The 18930-nt window shown below is 45.0% G+C and overlaps 2 protein-coding genes across 2 annotated transcripts; both read right to left on the bottom strand.

Moving 5' to 3' along the window:
• Positions 1-1338: 1338 nt before the first annotated feature.
• Positions 1339-8438, bottom strand: LOC129193958 (uncharacterized). Its single transcript, XM_054798795.1, has 7 exons — positions 8327-8438; positions 6841-7003; positions 6405-6624; positions 4875-4978; positions 4477-4783; positions 4313-4394; positions 1339-1442 (listed from the first exon to the last, which is right to left on the bottom strand). Exons 1-7 carry the CDS (start codon positions 8436-8438, stop codon positions 1339-1341), a joined length of 1092 nt encoding a protein of 363 aa, XP_054654770.1.
• LOC129185859 (uncharacterized) lies at positions 6977-18587 on the bottom strand. The gene is made up of 7 exons (XM_054783418.1): positions 18477-18587; positions 16773-16933; positions 16359-16572; positions 13402-13505; positions 13195-13332; positions 9906-10037; positions 6977-7001 (listed from the first exon to the last, which is right to left on the bottom strand). The coding sequence occupies exons 1-6, from the start codon at positions 18585-18587 to the stop codon at positions 9950-9952; spliced, it is 816 nt and encodes a 271-aa protein (XP_054639393.1). The 3' UTR covers positions 6977-7001; positions 9906-9949.
• Positions 18588-18930: the final 343 nt, after the last annotated feature.

Genomic DNA, 18930 nt, shown 5'->3' with positions numbered 1-18930 from the left:
TCTTTTTTTCGATTATCATGTCTACTATATCGGGTAATACACGTGTAAAAGTGACTATAGGAGTGTTATTTCATGTCTCCAAGACTCTAATAATGTTAAAACCATATTTAGAAGGTCGTAAACAGGCTTCATATATTATAACTACAAAAAATATTCGATTTATAAAAAAGGAATCCTACTTCACGGACTTTCACATATCACAGTCAGGTCTGGAACCGACTAACCGCAATAAACGAGGGATTACTGTAATGCATTTGATAGTTGGTACCAAAAAATGGAATGGCACAGATTATTTACGCTTTTGGCACCCTTTGGGATTTTTGTGATATTGTGTAACACATAGGTCCCCAACCTTTGTGAGTCCAAGGACCGGTTTGCTCTCCAATAAACCTTCAACCAGCAACAACACACTGCCAGCCTTCACAGTAAAGCCGCTGCACATTACATCCTGTCTGACTGCACTTGACAAAATATGGTTGGCACAAAAGTAGCATCTGATTAAAAGCACTGACCACAGACTCACCCTTGGTACAACCCTAGAGGTTTTTTTTTCCATCGTGGTTTGATGTGTGGGCGACAGGTAGTGTGCCAGCCTGAATTAACTTGACACTGAACAAATACGAACACTAACCGTCAACACAAACAACTTAGCGTCACCAAACCTCACCTTGATTCATTCGCACACAGCATCAACACTTGGGAACAACAATGAATGAGTGAAATATAAGTGGCAGCACCAAAGTAAATTATTCGCAACTTGTCATCATAGCGCACGACTATGGTGCGTTCAAGGATGCCGAACAAAGCCGGAATAAATCGTTGGAAATGAAACAAAATTACATAACCATGCAAAAACTATGAGCTTTCTAACAATATATTATTTTTTCTATTAAAATAATAGCCCTTATTTCTAAAATTGATATGCATTTACATAAAATGTCATTTAGCTATTTATAAAGTTCTTTTTTCTTTTTTTTTTGTCATTGCTTCTGAAAGTTGGGAGCCTCTGGTGTAAGGTACCAAACTGAACCAAACATGTGTCTTCTATTTTGCAGAATAGGAAGTGTTGCATTGACTTACTGTAAATATTGTAGGAACATTATCCCAAGCAAGTGTCGCAATTATGGATGCATGCGACTCTCATTGCTGCAGAGCAGCGCGATTAGGAATTTTTGCAAATTCTGAAAATTGGGCGATACAATTACAATGAAAATGCCAGAAAATAAATCCTATTATTCAATCTGTCTATATCAGTGGTTCTCAATTATTTTCTGTCACGCCCCCGAGGGGACAGACATTTTTTTCCACACTTGCCTGTCTTTGGGCCTGTCAGAAGGATCAAGGTTTGCGTGCAAACATGTAAAAATACATGATCACCATGGTGAGCTCCGTGTCTGCTGAGGACACCTGCATGGCGGCCATTAGCCTGAGGAAGAAGACATCTTCAGGTCATGACAATGTACTGTCGAGCCACACACTTTGAGTGCTGAGCTGTGAATAGATTGTTGCTAATAATCGACAACTGTGTCGTAGTTTTTGTCCTGTGTCATCAGTTTTTTATTTTCTTTCATCAGTCCTCCATACATTTCTCTCACTGTCCCTTCAGTAGGACAACGCATGGCCATTATATTATCAAAGCCTTAAACAGCGGTGAGCTTTTCATGAGTAACAACCCATGTTAGGAACAATGGTGATGATATCTGATTTGTCATAGTTGAGTTTGAGGAAGTTGAGGAAGTTTCAGACAGGCAGAAGGTGAGGGTGATGGGTGTGTAGCCATTGATGGAGTTGGTGGATATATTGAGCTAGATATCATCTGCCTAACAATGGAACTGGAAACCAGTTCCAGTGATTTGAGGGTGGATAAAAGGCAGGAGAGGAAGATGGAGTGACTGATGGTGTTGAAGGCTGCAGTGAGGTCCAAAAAGCGAGGTGGTGCGAGTCTGATGCAGTAAGAAGGTTGTTTGTGATTTTGAGAACTTGTTTCAGTGCTGTGTTGTGAGCGGAATCCAGATTGAAATTGTTCGAATAGGCTATTGGTTCATGTTGCACACGTTCCAAGAGTTTGGACAGGAATGGGAGGTTTGAGATTGGCCAGAAGTTCAAGATTCAAGAGTTTTATTGCCATATGCATAGCAAAACAGCAGTTATACTATGCAATGAAATTCTTATTCTGTTCATTCTCCCAAAAAAAGAAAGACAAACACAAGAAAAAGAATAAGAACATCAGAAACATAAATACCAATAAATTAAGCAACAACAACAGAAGAGACATTAATACAAATAAATAAATAAATAAATAAATAAATAAATAAATAAAGTGCTATGAGTGTGTGCGTGTGTTGCGTGCGGCGTGTGTGAGTGCTTCGTTGAGAAGCCTGATGGCCTGTGGGTAAAAGCTGTTTGCCAGCCTTGTGGTCCTGGACTTCAAACTCCTGTAGCGTCTGCCTGACGGTAGGAGTGTGAATAATGAGTGTTGTGGATGTGTGCTGTCCTTGATGAGGTTGTGTGTTCTTCGTAGGACTCTAGTTTTATAAATGTCTTGCAGTGAGGGGAGGGCTGCCCCAACAATGTTCTGTGAGGTCTTGATCACCCGCTGGAGTGCCTTCCTATCACGTGTTGTACAGTTACCGTACCAAACAGTGATGGAGGCGGTAAGGACACTTTCCATAGTGCATCTGTAGAAGCAACTCAGGATTGTGGTGGGCATGCCAAATTTCCTCAGTCTTCTCAGGAAGTACAGTCTCCTTTGGGACTTCTTCATAATTTGTTGGGTGTTGTGAGACCAGGTGAGGTCCTCGCTGATGTGTGTGCCAAGGAACTTGAAGGTTTTCACCCTCTCCACCTCAGTCTCATCAATAAACAGGGGTCTATGCGGCTCCTTTTCCCTTGTTCTTGGGTCGATGATCATCTCTTTAGTCTTATCTGTATTGAGAAGGAGATTGTTATCACGGCACCAAGCTATGAGGTCCGCCACCTCTCTTCTGTATGACGTTTCAACACCACCAGTGATCAGTCCGATGACTGTAGTGTCATCCGCAAATTTAATGATGCTGGTGTTGTTCTGGGAGGCCACGCAATCGTAGGTGAAGAGCGTGTAGAGGAGTGGACTCAGCACACACCCCTGGGGGGTCCCAGTGCTCACAATTCTTGAGCTGGATGTGTGATTGTGGACTCTGACTGACTGGGGCCTGCCTGTGAGAAAGTTAAACACCCAGTTACAGAGGGAGGGTGACAGGCCAAGTGTGAGGAGCTTATCTGTGAGTTTGTGGGGGCTGACTGTATTAAAAGCAGAGCTATAGTCTATAAATAGCATTCTGACGTATGTGTCCTGGCCCTGTAGGTGAGAAAGGGCTGTGTGGATGGCAGTGTTGACTGCATCATCCATGGACCGGTTCTGGCGATATGCAAACTGTAGAGGGTCCACAGTGGCCGGGATGCTCTTTTTGATGTGGGTCATGACTATTCTTTCAAAGCACTTCATAACAATAGGAGTGAGTGCTATAGGGCGATAGTCATTCAAGCAGGTCACGTTGCTCTTCTTGGGTACGGGCACTATGGTGGTGGACTTAAAGCAGGTCGGTACAGATGCTTGTGCAAGCGACAGGTTAAATATGTCAGCAAGCACATCAGCTAGCTCTGATGAGCAAACCCGAAGTGCACGTCCTGAGATGTTGTCTGGGCCTGCTGCTTTTCGTGGGTTTGTTTTGTTCAGAACCCTGCGCACATCAGCTGATGTCACCATGAGAGGTGAGTCCTGTGTGCTCCCCAAGTCCAGCCACCCTCTCTGCTCATCAGGAGTTTGGGTGTCAAAGCGGGCATAGAACTCATTCAACTCATCAGGAAGTGTGGTTTGGCTGGACGTGGCTACGCTACTCTGCTGTCGATAGTCTGTGATGTGCTGGAGCCCCGCCCACATGCGCCGAGGGTCTGAGGTGGAATAGTAGCCCTCCAGGTTCTGTCTGTACTGTTTTTTGGCCTCTCGTATGGACCTCCTCAGGTCATATCTGGCCTTTTTGTAGTCCTCAGCGGTGCCCATGACAAATGCAGTTGAACGAGCACGTAGCTTAGCCCTTACATCACAGTTCATCCACTGTTTTTGGTTAGGGTATTTTCTGTAATACTTGGTGGTGCTAACAGTCTCTATACATGTGCTAATGTAGCCAGTAACAGCAGAAGCATATTCATCCAAATCAACAGTACAATCTTCCCTCCCCGCTGCAGTTTTAAACACATCCCAGTTTGTGCAGCCAAAGCAGTCCTGAAGTACTTGATCAGTTTCTTCATTCCACACTTTAACTGCTGTACTTACAGGGGGAGCTTGCTTGGAAGTTGTCCATTATGTCGGGGTTAAGACCGAGTTTCTTCAAGATGGGGGTGATGGCGGGAAGTTTCTGTGAGGGAGGGACGGAGCCAAGAGGTGAGGAATATGTTGATGATTGATACGATGACAGGAGAGATGATAGAGAGACAGACTTTGATGAGGCTGGATGGGATCAAGTACACATGAGTTGAGTTTTTCATGCCTTTCAGGATGGAAGAGATGTCATACTGAATGATTAGTGATGGAATGTTGCAATGGAAGGGCCGAGGGGAATTTGCGGAGTTGGGAGGAGCAGAGGAAGAAAGAGTGGGAGGAGTGGTCGGAGTGCTGTAGAGAGTTTTGATTTTGGATTGGAAGAATGAGAGGAAGGAATTACATTGGTTGACAGTGAATGAAGAGGAGATATTGCTGCTGGGTTTGAGGAGTTTGTCGATGGTGGAGAACAGGTTCTTAGGGTCGCTGGAGCCAGTGTGGATGAAGTGTGACTAATAGGAGGACCGAGCAGAGTCTCAGGTAGTTTTGCGAGTCAAGATTTGACTGAGCCACTCACCACTGTTTGTCCTGATAGGTGCAGGATTCAAACGTGTCCAAGTGGATCTTTGACAAGGAGGAGCCCAGACAAGGGTTTCTGAAGGGTCGTAGAGCTGCATAAAACTGACCATAAATAGCAAGTGAAGACAAAGAAACATGAAGGTGGAAACTCGTTCTGCAACCAACCACTGACGCCCTCCAAGGCATGTTTATAATGTAAAAACATACCGCAGTAATTACAGCGCAGTGCAATACAAGTTTGAACCACAAGACCACAGCTTATTCACAAGACCTCAGTTCACACAGCATCAACCCTGGTAGTGTTTTGCTTTTTGTTTGGCTTTTGTGAATTCAAAAGGCAACCAGGGGTGTTCAGAGGAGAGAGCATGGGAAGAGAAGAAGAATATACAATACAGCAGTGGTAAAGCATGCGTGCGAGACAGCCATGAGCGCCAGACATCTTATTCGGGCTGAACGACAATTTTTACGCAATTTAATTAGTAAATGTGATCAACATCATATCGTATCGGCCAGCTGAGAGACATAGTCTCTCTGCTTGTCATGGGTCTTCCTCCAGGTCTTCTACCGGTCAGAAATGCCCTGATGCCAGAGCCACCTTATCTGGCTCATCTCAAAGCGGAGGAGCAGCAACTCTACTTCAAGTTTCTCCCAGATGACCATGCTTCTCACCCGATCTCTAAGGGACAGCCCAATGCTGACCAAACTCCGATACAGGGAGTGAAGAGCCCGAATTAGGTGGTCTGGTGTCCCATACTCCCGAAGTACGCCCCACAGAATGAATCTGAGATTCAACTATGCAGCAGACGTTCCTCTCCAGAATCCATGAAGAGACCTGACCAACAAGGTTGACATTAGTGATCCCACGATAGTTAAAACACACCCTCTGATCTGCCAATGCAGAGTCGTGTCAACCAAGACAGAATCCAGGGCCCCAAGGAACTCCTGGCAGATCTCACCCACCCCCAGGGCCCCGCTACCGAGGAGCTCCCCAGCCCCAGAAACAGGACAGTCCACCGTGGAGCCCCCAGGCACGAGAAGATGTGCAGTTATCATCATCATATCATATTTCTTGTTTAATGACTCATTTCATTAATAAAAATTATCTTAAAATTAGCCTAAAATACAGCAAGTGCGAGCAGAAATGACAATTATAGAAAGCGAAAATGCGACACAAGCCTTGTCTCTCTGTGTTTGGGTCAATACGCTACAGTTCCGGTAGTCTTTTTGGGCATATTTTTATGAGAGATTTTTGATACATGCATACACAATGTGGGGCAGCACAGTGGTGTAGTTTTAGCAGTCTCACACTGATAAGATCGAAATTCCATCTGAGTTTGCATGTTCTCCCCGTGCCCAACGTCCCAAAAACATGAATGTTACCTTAATTGGTGACTCAAAACAGTCCCTAGCTTTGATTGTGAGTGTAAATTGCTGATTGTCTTTATGTGCCATGTGATTGATTGGTACTCAGAGCTACCTCTGAGGTCCCTCGATACTCCACAACTAAAGACAATTTTTTTAAAATCACCTCTTCACAGATGTTGTTAAGCGTACTTGTGACATTGCCATACTCCAGCTCCATGTCCATCGGGAAGCCTAGCAGGGTCAGGCAGACATTAGGCTTCAGTACACAGTCGGCCTCCTTCAGGAAGCACGGGCACGGGCACGGGCACCAGTGGGCTGCAGTCATTGCGGTCACAAGTTCGATCTGGCTCGACTCGAACGGGAGTTCTTCTGCAGGACACTGCCTTGAGGTTTAGAGGTCGAAGGAGGAGGACAGTGTAGAGACGGGTTAGAACGCTTGACAGAAAGCATCGCTTGAAATCCAGCTGAAGTCAAAGTTTCACCACCATGACACAGACCTTCTCTAACTAGAAGCTCCTGTACTAGTTTCAACTGACATCATTTACCTTAAAACCTCAACGAACTGCATTCCATCTGGCCAAGCCCATGATTTGTCTCACCTGTAAGTCACGTTTGGACAAAGGCTATTGGCCTGCGCCATTTCCAGCTGGGCGGGACTCACGTCTGTCCCAACAACCTGGTCGAAGTAGGGGGCCAAGAGTATGGTGCCTTTACCATTACTGCATCCAACATCCACGGCAAGGTTGAACTTCTGTTGCGCCTAAACAGGATGACATTAAACATGTGCGTTTCCATTCACAAACTAACGACTAGTGTTCTTATTACCACAATTTTCCAAAATCATTGAAAAGCTATTCAACAACAGGTTGGACACATTTATAAACAAAAATTAATTACTCACGGACAGCCAATACGGATCCAGAACTAACATTTCAACTTCCATGGCACTAATTAAAAATTACAGAGGAAATTAGCAATGCTATAGATCACAGAAAGTGTGCAGCTGCAGTATTGATGGATTTAACAAAAGCCTTCGACACAACTGATCATGATATCCTCATCACAAAACTAGAAAGGTATGGAATCACAGCATTAGTCTTGAACTGGGTTAAAAGCAGACAGGAGGCAATATGTGAAGCTAGGAGAATATACAGTACATCCACGAGGTTAAATATATCATGCGGCGTACCCCAGGGGTTAATCCTAGGACCAAAACTGTTCAATCTATATATAAACGACATCTGTAAAGTCCTGAAAGACCTAAAGCTAGTATTATTTGCAGACGATACAACTGCATTCTGTTCATTGAGACAGCACACCAGAGCTAGTACAACAAATCACAGATGAACTAAATCTATTAAAAAGATGGTTTGATAAAAACAGACTATCCCTGAACCTCAGTAAAACTGAAATAATGCTATTTGGTAAGTGCAAACAATAACCTTCTACCCAAAAACGTAAAACAATTATTTTCAACAAGAGAGAAGAAATATGATCTTATTAAACCTAAAAAAAAATGTCAGCATTTCTGTATGTGGAATGAAGTTGTGGAACGGATTGAGTAAGGATCTCAAACAATGCACTAAAATGAGTGATTTTAAGTACAAGCGGTTGTTGTGTACAAAATACAAAGAAGAAGAGACCTGAGCCACTGTGTACATACAATACTACAGTATATCTAACCACTACTACACTGACTACTAACTCTTCATTCTGGTGAGTACATGGTCTGTACTCACTCTTTATTACGCTACGCTATGATTCTATACTGTTATGTACCCTTATGAAGTACACCTGGAAAACAAGAGGTGAATAAATGTATTGCAACTGATGTGAAACTGATGAGGGGTAGGATTAAATAAGCTTTGCTTCTTCCTACTCCTTTTTGGACATGCAAAATTGTGAATTGTACTATGTGATGTGCTCCAGTGTGACTTGTATGCATGTTTATGATGACTTAAACCATTACCATGACCATTACCATAACGCAACTTGTTGAAAAGCTCCAAAGCACACGAGCTGAATTTGAATGGGTTACATAATGTCTTCAAAAATGGCTGCTGCCTGTTTGCGCTCACAAACATATCTTTGGTTTCATGAAGTCCATCAACCTGTTGATCACTTCAGGAGGATGTTCTACTCTGTACTGCATGTAGACAGCAGCATGCTCTTTTTCTTCAAACAGTCTTAAGGCCATGATTCTAGCGGATCACCGGACTGATCTGCACGCGCACGCTGCTCCAAGTTGCCAAGTTTGCCAATTAAATCAACCAAAAGGGGGGAGTGTTGTCGTTTTTTCCTTTGCATCTGCATTTGCATAAACTCAACAGTAGGTGGCAGTGTAGGAACGTGTATAAAGGTAAGTTCCACTGTAAATGGTCCCAGGCTGTAAAAACACAGTCAATGAGGTGTCAAGTCAAGTTTAGTTAGTTTGAGTCTTGTAGCGTCACGTGTTAGTTCGCAAAAAAGCTACCGTCAACAGCTGACGAGGAACGGAGCTTAGAGACAATTATTTCATGTTTCGCTTCCATGCTGGGACGTTTTGTGCTAAAATATATATACATATATATATACGTTATACATTTGGACTCACACACAAGTTAATTGTTTGCTTTATCAAATCTTGATCCATTAAAGCTTCACTTGAGGTGCAAACTTGGGGTACTTCGCTACCCTTCGCCTGTAGGTATCTAGGGTGAAAACTCCCCATGGACATAGCTGTCCTTTTCGAAATATGACCTCCATTGGGGCTATATTTGTTCCTTGTGGACATTGCTTAAAGATGACAGCAGTGTTTAATGGGCGTGACGTGCAGGGGCGACAACCCTGGTTGTGGTCCTGGTTGTGGCTCCCTTTGCAGGGCTCAAATTTTTTTTAACACCCAACTAGGGAAAATGCAGATTTTTGAAAAGAGTTAAAAATGAGAAATGGAGGGGGAGCTGGACTATGACTGTATGCATGTACTGTATGTATTATATACATGATAATCATGTATATAATTAGTGAGTTTTTTTAGATAATGACATAATAAATACGTAACCCCTAATCAAGTAAAATGTTAACAAAGACCAAGCTTGTTCCTTAGTCTAGTTGGCGTGAGCTAGGCAGAACAATCAATTAATCAACTAATCAATCTATTTAGAATGTACTTTTCTTACATATAAAATGCAACACAAAGTGCTGGACAGAATTAAAAACTGCCCCCAAACAACCCCTTTCCCATCAACACCCACCCCACCCCCGCAGACATAAAATTCGATTATTGCTTCTGAAAGTGTTCCATGTCCTGGTAAGTGTGCTGCTGCTTCAGATAAACATCACATGCGTGCAACTGTGCAGAACTGGAGGTGTTGCATTCACTTACTGTAAATATTGTAGGAATATTACCCGAGGCATGTGTCATAATTGTGGCTTAAGAGTTTCTGGCATCATTCAAGCGTGAAGAAAAAAACTAACAGAAGAATTTTATAATACCCCCTGCCTCTACCACCCCACTATTTGAGAAGCACCGGTCTACATAATAGCAGCTGGAGCAATTCAGAAGAGAAGACAAAAAATTATTTTAAATTAAACAGCGCTCTTTCTTCTCAACTTTCAAATTTTATTTCCTGCAGAGGTCAGGATGCAGGGCTGAGATTATTTTCCAAATCTTATGAGTGTTCACCAGAGAGACCCTTCGCTTGTCGGTCTTTGGGCCAGTTGGAAGGATCAAGGTTTGCGTGCAAACATGTAGAAATACTTGATCACCATGGTGAGCTCCGTGTCTGCTGAGGACACCTGCATGGCGGCCATTAGCCTGAGGAAGAAGACATCTTCAGGTCATGACAATGTACTGTCGAGCCACACACAGTGAGTGCTGAGCTGTGAATAAATTGTTGCTAATAACAGTGGCACAGTTTTTTTTAATCTTGTGTCATCAGTTTTTTATTTTCTTTCATCACTCCTCCAGAAATTTCTCTCACTGTCCCTTCAGTAGGACAACGCATGGCCATTATATTATCAAAGCCTTTAACAGCGGTGAGCTTTTCATGAGTAACAACCAATGTTAGGAACAATGATGACGATATCTGATTTATGACACTTCAGCTTGATGAAATTGAGTTTGGGAAAGGCAGGAGGTGAGGGTGGTGTGTGTGGTGCCAGTGATGGAGTTGGTGGATACATTGAGCCAGATATCGTCTAGCTAACAATGGAACTGAAGACCATGACGGCGAATGATGCTACCATGAGAATGTAAGTACAGGTTGAAGAGGAGAGAGCAAAGCACTGATCCCTGGGGTCCACTGTGGGAGAGGGGGCCAATGGAGGAGGAGCAATGGTTGATGTGGATGAATTGATGATGGTCGGTGAGATATGATTATGAGATATGAGGGTGGATAAAAGGCAGGTGAGGAGGATGGAGTGACTGATGGTGTCAAAGGCTGCAGTGAGGTCCAAAAGGATTAGATGGTAATGTGGTCCGAGTCCGATCCAGTAAGAAGGTTGTTTGTGATTTTGAGAAGTTGTTTCAGTGCTGTGGTGGCTGAAATGGTTGGAGTTGAGGTGGCTTTTGATCTGGACAGTGACGACACGTTCCAAGAGTTTGGAGAGGAATGGGAGGTTGGAGATTGGCCGGAAGTTGTCTATTATGTCGGGGTTAAGAACGTTTTTCTTCAGGATGGGGGTGATGGACGGAGCCAGAGGTGAGGAATATGTTGATGATTAATACGATGACAGGAGAGGTGATGGGGAGACAGACTTTGATGAGGCTGGATGGCAAGGGATCATAACACGCGTTGAGTTTTTAATACCTTTGAGGATGGACGAGATGTCAGACTGAATGATCAGGGGAGAACTGGCATAAGACATGTGCGGTGGGAGGAGGAGAGGGAAAGTGTGGGGAGTGGACAGCAGGAGGGGTGGGAGGAGTGCTGTCGATAATTTCGATTTTGGTTTGGAAGAAAGAGGAAAGAGTTTCATTGTGGACAGTGAATGAAGAGGAGATATTACCGCTGGGTTTGAGGAGTTTGTTGATCATGGAGAACAGGGTCTTAGGGTCGCAGGAGCCAGGTAGATGAAGTGAACAGAAAGACCGGGCGGAGTTAAAGCCCCGGTCACACCGCCCGAACTTTGCTGTAGCGTCCCTGAAACGGTGAAAAAAATTCATCACCGCTCGTAACCGCGCACCACTGTTTAACAGAAGTTGGCCCCCGTTAAGGCAACGTCGTATACGCTCGGCCACCGCTGATGGTCCCTCCTACCGCTCCGAAAGTTTTGAGCTGCACAAAATATTGCCAGCGGTGAGGAGCGGGCAATTTTCCGCTACGGCAAAGTTCATCACCGCTCCAACAACGGCCAGTCAAAGTTTGGCGCCGCTAGACGGAAGTTCGTGGACGCTTGGGTCCGCTACGCCAATGCAGAAATCTTGAACGCTGGACCACTGCTGCTTCGCCAGCTTTGCCCGGGCGGTGATTAAACGTTGCAAAAGCTTAGTTGGAGCGGCTGTAAGCGCTTTACGAGCGGACACGGGATTGCTGGAACGGTGTCAGGCGTTGAAGCAGCGATGAAGCAGCGATCCATTGCGGTGATGAACTTTGGTTTGGCGTTGGTATGGAGGTGTCGGAGGCGGAGCATAATTTCGCTATTAATACGGGGAGAAATGGACGAGGAGCCCATTTGGGATAGCCGTTGAGTGCAGACCTCAGTTATATCAAATTTGCTCAAAGTTACAGTAAAACTGTACTACCATGGATATGACAAGCTGATGGTGGAGCTGTGGAATGAGACTTCCAGCGCTTCATGAGTGTAGTGTTCGCAGACACATTATATTTATACTGATACATGTTGACCAGTAGAGGGCACTGTGGGACTGCAAATGGGACCAACAGTTGTGTGAGTGTGGAGCTGTACTGTATGATGCATGCCAGCAGACCTGGCGATTAGAGTCATAAATAACTAGTAGGCTTGTTTATTCGACACCACCCACAGAACAATGAGGATGCCACCAGCCCGCATGTGCCGAACGCCGCTCTATCAACGCTCGCGTCACCGCTAAATCAACGTTCGCTACCGTTAAACCTAAAGCAATGGCGGCTTCAGCGGTGCACCGCTAGAACAACGCCAGTGTTTTCTATTTTTTTTTCCCATTTTGTGCGCGGTTACAAGCGGTGATGATTTTTTTCACCGCTCTAGGGACACTACAGCAAAGTTCGGGCGGTGTGACCGGGGCTTTATGTTTGTTTTGTACTGGTGGATGAAGTCAGTATAGGCTTAGAAGGTGGGCAGTGAGACCAGTTTTTTGTGTAGGCATTCCAGTTGTCATTTTCTAGTTTTCATCTGTCGTAGAGCGGGAGTGAAACAGGTGGCCGAGTGTCTGACTGTCACGGTTCTGGTTTTGATGGGTGCTAAATCTTTGAGACAGGAGGAGAGGTTGACCAGGTCAACAGGGGTGTCATATATAGGGGGAAGAAAGGCAAACTAAGTGGTGGTATGGTGGGATTCAAACTGCGAATTGGGATTACGGATCGAGATCAAGCATGAGGAATGTCAATGTCTCTAGTGATAGCAAAGTGGTCAGAAAGGTGAGGGTTAGTGCTGGAGATGTTGTTTACGGTGGTACCAGTTAAGCAGACCGCATCCAAGAAGTGTCCATGACAGGGAGTGGAAGAAATTGATGTGGTGATTAATATTAAAGAATTGAGGTAGGTCCAGAAAGTTGATGGCAGGTTTGGAGTGAGTGTTGTCAATATAAAGGTTAAAATGACAGAGAAGGACGATGGGTGGTGAGATGGCACAGAGCTAAGTTAGATAATCAGAAAAAACACACAGGAATGAGGGATGAAGCAAATAAATTTGAGCTGATTTAGTGTCACAGTTGGCTGAGAGGTGGAGGGAAAAGAGAGAAGATTGGACAGGCTCTTATGGTAACAGTTGAAATGATGAGATGATTCATGATGACATGAGTCATGTCTCACTTGTTCCTGATGTCGTCAGAAAGGCGTTTGGCCTCAGTGGCGTCCAGGTGCTTCAGTTTCTGGTACCCGGTGGCAGTCTCTACCATGCCGATGAAAGAGTTTACCGTCACCATGGTGGTAACTCTTAGACAGTCATTCCTGGATGAAAAAAGGGAGTTTAAAAGGGGGGTGGGCTTCAGCTAGTCAAGATATGACTGAGACACTCACCACTCTTTGTCCGGATAGGTGCAGGACTCAAACATGTCCAAGTAGATCTTTGACAAGGAGGACCCCTGACAAGGGTTTGTGAAGGGTCGCAGAGCTGCATAAAACTGATCATAAATAGTAATTGACGACAAAGAAAAATGAAGGTGGAAATTGGTCCTGCGGCCAATCACTGACGCCCTCCTAGGCATGTTACAGTAATTACAACCACAATCGTGCAGGACGTTACGCAATGTGCAAGACCGCAGCATACCTCACAAGACCTCAGTTCACAGCATCAATCCTGGTTGTGGTTTGCTTTTTGTTTGGCTTTTGTGAATTCAAAGGGCAACCATGGGTGTTAAGAGAGTAGAGGAAGAGAAGAAGAATATGTAATACAGCAGTGATAAAGCATGAGTGACATGCATCTTATTTGGGCTGAACAACAATTTTTATATAATTTAAGCAGCAGCCTAAGACCTGAAGCCCAGGCTTCCCTCTCCCCGGGTGCTTCGTCCAGCTGCTCCCGACAGATCCTGAGGCATTCCCAGGCCAGCTGAGAGATAAAGTCTCTCTAACTTGTCCTCGGTCTTTCCCCAGGCCTCCTATCGGTCAGACGTGCCCTGAACGTGTCCGGGAGGCATCCTAACCAGATACCAGAGCCACCTCATCTAGCTCGTCTCAATGTGGAGGAGCAGTGCTCCTCACCTGATCTCAAGGGAGAGCCCAGTGCTGACGAAGCACTGACACAGGTCATATAGGGAGTGAACCGCCCTAATTATGTGGTCCAGTACCCCATATTCCCAAAGTACTCCCTGCAGGATTCCCAGAGGAACACTGTCAAATACCTTGGAACAATTGGAACAACAAATGTAGACAGCTGGGCAAACTCCCACGCACCTTCAAGGATCCTGCTGAGAGTGTAGGATTGGTCCAAAGTTCCACAACCAGGACAAAAACCACACTGCTCCTCCTGACTCTGAGATTCAATTATGCAGCGCACACCCCTCTAAAAACACCCTGAACCGACCTTACCAGGAAGGGTGAGGAATGTGATTCCATGATAGTTGGAACACACCAATGCAGTCACCGCCCCTGATTGTCTCCGCAATGCTGCAGATGTCAACCAAGGCAGCATCCAGGGCCCCAAGCAACTCCTGGGGGATGTTTGCTGTGGGTGTGTTCGCACTTGCCATGTGAGATTTGGTTAAAACCGGCTCTGGTGTGTTTGCTCAGCTAATGCAATTCTTGAGGGCAATCCACTGAATCTTGGTGCGCACCAACCCGCTTGAGAGACGAATCTCAGTCCGCTTGCAAGCAAACCTCTCAACCGTCCCATATTTCCTGGAGAACTACCGTATTTTGCCCTTCTTACCTGTAGCTCTCCCACTGAAGGCCCTGTCACACCTTGACGATTTAGCCCGCGTATGCCAACGTATGAAAAATTTGCCCAATACGCTGGCGTACGTCGAATAAGTTATGGGTAAGTTTTGTGTAAGTTAAGAGTACGCTGAAGCACGCCGGCATACATCGTAGTACGTCCAAGTCGTCCAAAAATTTTGTGCATGCACAAAACTTTTCATCGGATGCATACGCTGGCAATAAGTTATGCGATCGTTGACGCCCGTTCACACACATTGTTTGTAAGTTATGCACAAGTCGTACTACGTCAAGATAATATCAAGCATACCTTTGCCTTCTTGTCCACTCTCCGGTAGTCAGTCTTCTTGATGTCCCAGAGGATGGTGTTCTCATGAAGGAAATCACACATAAGCTGCTCCTCTTGGACATTGAGACAAAACTGTGTCTTCTTGGCTCTCTTCTTGGCAAGAGTTAGCTGAGAGGAGATGGTGGCCGCTGGGGAAGCAGCTTCTGATACCATTGACGATGCCTGAGAGGCGTTAGAACCTGCGTCAACTCCATCAGAGTGAGAGTGGGAGGGGGAGGCTGTGGGTGGTGATGGATCTTTCGTACGTCCACGTCCTCGCCCTCTTTGCCCTGATACTGCTTGGCAGCGGTCTTCGAATTTTTCTTCGGCATGATGGTGATGTTGACACTGCGATGTCTAGTGAGGTTATGATTTGAGTCATCAAGTGGCAGCTTTTTTATAGGCTACGGCACGTGATCATTGGCCATACGCTGCCGCGCGGTTTGCATAAGTTAGACTGGCGTTGGGCATAAGTTGTGAACACCGGCAACACGCTACGCATTCGTAGGTATAAGTTGTCTATAAGTTATAGAAACGTTCTATATAAGTTACTAATACGTCATGTATACGTCGAACCCGTTATGAATACGCTATGTATACGCCCAAAATTGAAAAAAAAAACTCGACAGTTCAAAGTATGCCATCAAAATGATCACGTCGGGCATGCGCTGGCTAAATCGTCAATGTGTAACAGGGCCTTGAATCAGTATCCATGCTTGAGCACAGCTCAATGGTAACCTCCCTGCTTACATCGGAAATGTCCATCATGCTCCCTGATTTTGTGGAAAATGTCCCTTCTTTTCAAATGCAAATGTTGACAGGTATGATCGCAAGTGAACTCATATGATGTGCAGTTCACTTGAGCTCAAATGTCAACGCAACTTAAAATAACAGCAAGAGCGAGCAGAAGTGAGAATTATCTAAGAGAAAATGCAACACAAGCACCGTGTCTGTCTTTTTGGGGTCAATACGCTACATTTCTGGCAGGCTTTTTGGGCGTAATCTTATGCATACACAATGTGTGGCTGCAGAGTGGTGTCGTTTTAGCAGTCTCACACTCAAAAGATCAAGGTTTGAAATGTCACACAACTCTTCATATCCCAAAAACATGCATGTTAGATATTGGAGACTCTAAACTGTCCATAGTTATGAGTGTTAATCGCTAATTGTTATGATGTTCCCTGTGATTGATTGGTGACCATTCCAGGTTGTACTTAGAACGTCTTCTCCGCTACCTGATACTCCACAACTAAAGAGAATTTAAGAAAATCACCTCTTCACAGATGTTGTTAAGTGCACTTGTGGCAGTGCCATACTCCAGCTCCATGTCCATCGGGAAACCTAGCAGGGCTAGGCAGCCACTGGGCTTCAGCACGCGGTCGACCTCCTTCAGGAAGCGCGGGCGGTCAAACCAGTGGGCTGCCATCATGGCCGTCACAAGGTCGACCTGACTCGACTCGAATGGGAGTTCTTCTGCAGGACACTGCCTTGAGGTTTAGAGGCCGGAGGAGGAGGACAGTGGAACGTTTGACAGAGAGCAACACTTGAAATCCAGCTGAAGTTAAAGTTTCACCACGATGACACAGATGTTCTCTAACTAGAAGCTCCTGTTCTAGTTTCAACTGACATCATTTACCTTAAAACCTCAATGAACTGCTAAGCGGGCTGAGACCTAATTTGGCCTCACCTGTAAGTAATGTTTGAGCAAAGGCTATTGGCCTGCGCCATTTCCAGCTGGGCGGGGCTCACATCTGTCGCAACAACCTGGTCGAAGAAGGGGGCCAACAGCATGGTCCCTTTACCATTACCACATCCAACATCCACTGCAAGGCTGAACTTCTGTTGCACCTAAACAGGATGACATGACACGTGTGTTTTAAGAAGAATAAGAAAGGGGGGGGATTTAACATGGGGCCTGAGACGAGACGTTTAAGGAACCTGTTCTTTCGAGGCAGCAGGTGGTATGCTTCCATGTCCTTGCTTCCCAACGCAATTTCTTTGTTGCGCGACCGAGACCTGGGGTCCGTTGCAAAAAAGTAGGATTCAGACATCCAGGATAAATGACTGAGCTGAGCTCAACCAACCCCAAACGAGAGTGTCAAGGCTTAATTGGTTGCAAAAAGCCCAAGTCAGGATGAGTAGATCAGGATTAATCAAGCCAGGTGAAACCAGTACTGAATCAGTTCGCGCTATCGATCATGGAGCCACCGATTCATCATGGCAAAGAAGACGCAAAAGAACAAACAAAAAAAAAGGCAACATTGCCACAGTCATAAAACTGGTTGGGGTTGCTTTTGCCTGAATTACTGCAGCAACACGGCGTAGCATGGAGTCGATCAGTCTGTGGCACTCCTCAAGTGTTATGAGCGCCCAGGTTGCTCTGATAGTGGCCTTCAGCTCTTCTGCATTGTTGGGTCTGGCGTATTTTTCTATGGGGTTGAGGTCAGGTGAGTTTGCTGGCCAATTAAGGACAGAGATACCGTGGTCTTTAAACCAGGTACTTGTAGTTTTGGCTCTGTGTACAGGTGCCAAGTCCTGCTAGAAAAATAAATCTCCATCTCCATAAAGTTGGCCAGCAGTGGGAGGCCATGTCATCAGCTGGTGTTGGTTCACTGCGTTTTCTACCAGTAAGTTTTAGAGGGCTTCAAGCTTCCCGCTGCTGACCAACTTTATGGAAATTCAGATTTCGTTTTCCAGCAGGACTAACACCAGTACTTGGCTTAATTGGCCAGCAAACTCATTTTAGAGGAAGCTGAGTTCCCTTGCAGTCTTAGAGCAATTGCCATTGTGGAGCACAATGTGGGACTGGCAAAAAACCTCAGCAATATAGGCGCAGATAAGCACTCTTTTACTACTTGCACCAGGGGAGGGGGGGAAAGGAGAGTGGAGGTGCTCCAAGCGTGGCAAGCAGCCAGCCACAGCAAATGCAGCCATCAATGGCGCAAGCTATGGTCCCTGTCTCGCCAGCACCGACTTGTATAATACACAAGTTTCACTTGAATGAAATTACTGAAAAAAGTAAATTTTTCGGTCAAATTCTAATTTACTGAGCAGCACATGTATTCTTCAGATCTGCCAAGCCATTTTCCAGAGCTCTGATTTTCTTGTCGTTTTCATCATTCTCTCACTCGTCAGGTCCAATAAAGTTTGTTATTGTGTTGAAATTGTATGCATCTCCTCTGTCAGAGCATAAAGGGATTTTTTTTTCATCCAGATCACTCTTGTCTCATGCCCCATGTTAAATCACCCCCCCCCCCAAAAAAAAAAAAAAACAACAAAAAAACAGCTGCCCCTTTTAATGCAGCTTGTTGAGAAGCTCCAAATCACACAAGCTGAATTTTAAGGGACGACATAATGTCAGGCTGCTGCCTGTTGGCGCTCACAAACATACCTTTGGTTTCATGAAGTCCATCATCCTGTTGATCACTTCTTGAGGATTCTCTACTCTGTACTGCATGTAGGCAGCAACATGTTCTTTTTCTTCAAACAGTCTTAAGGCCATGATTCCAGCGGAGCACCGGATTGATCTGCACGCGCTTGCTGCTACAAGTTGACAGGTTTGCCAATTAAATAAACCAAAAGGGAGGAGGCTTGTCGTATTTTCCCCATCGCATCTGCATTTGCATAAACTGAACAGTAGATGGCAGTGTAAGAACGTGTATGAAGGTAAGTTCCAATGTAAATGGTCCCAGGCTGTAAAAACACAGTCAATGAGTTGTGAAGTCAAAGTCAAGTTATTTTGCAAGCATGATGAAAAGAAGCATAACTCTTGTAGCGTAACTTTGTTAATTGGCAAAAAAAATCTACCGTCAACCGCTCACTGGCAACGGAGCTAGGAGACAATG

Source organism: Dunckerocampus dactyliophorus, chromosome 1, assembly GCF_027744805.1.
Source record: "Dunckerocampus dactyliophorus isolate RoL2022-P2 chromosome 1, RoL_Ddac_1.1, whole genome shotgun sequence".
Lineage (NCBI taxonomy): Eukaryota > Metazoa > Chordata > Actinopteri > Syngnathiformes > Syngnathidae > Dunckerocampus > Dunckerocampus dactyliophorus.
This window is presented reverse-complemented; position numbering and strand designations above follow the sequence as displayed.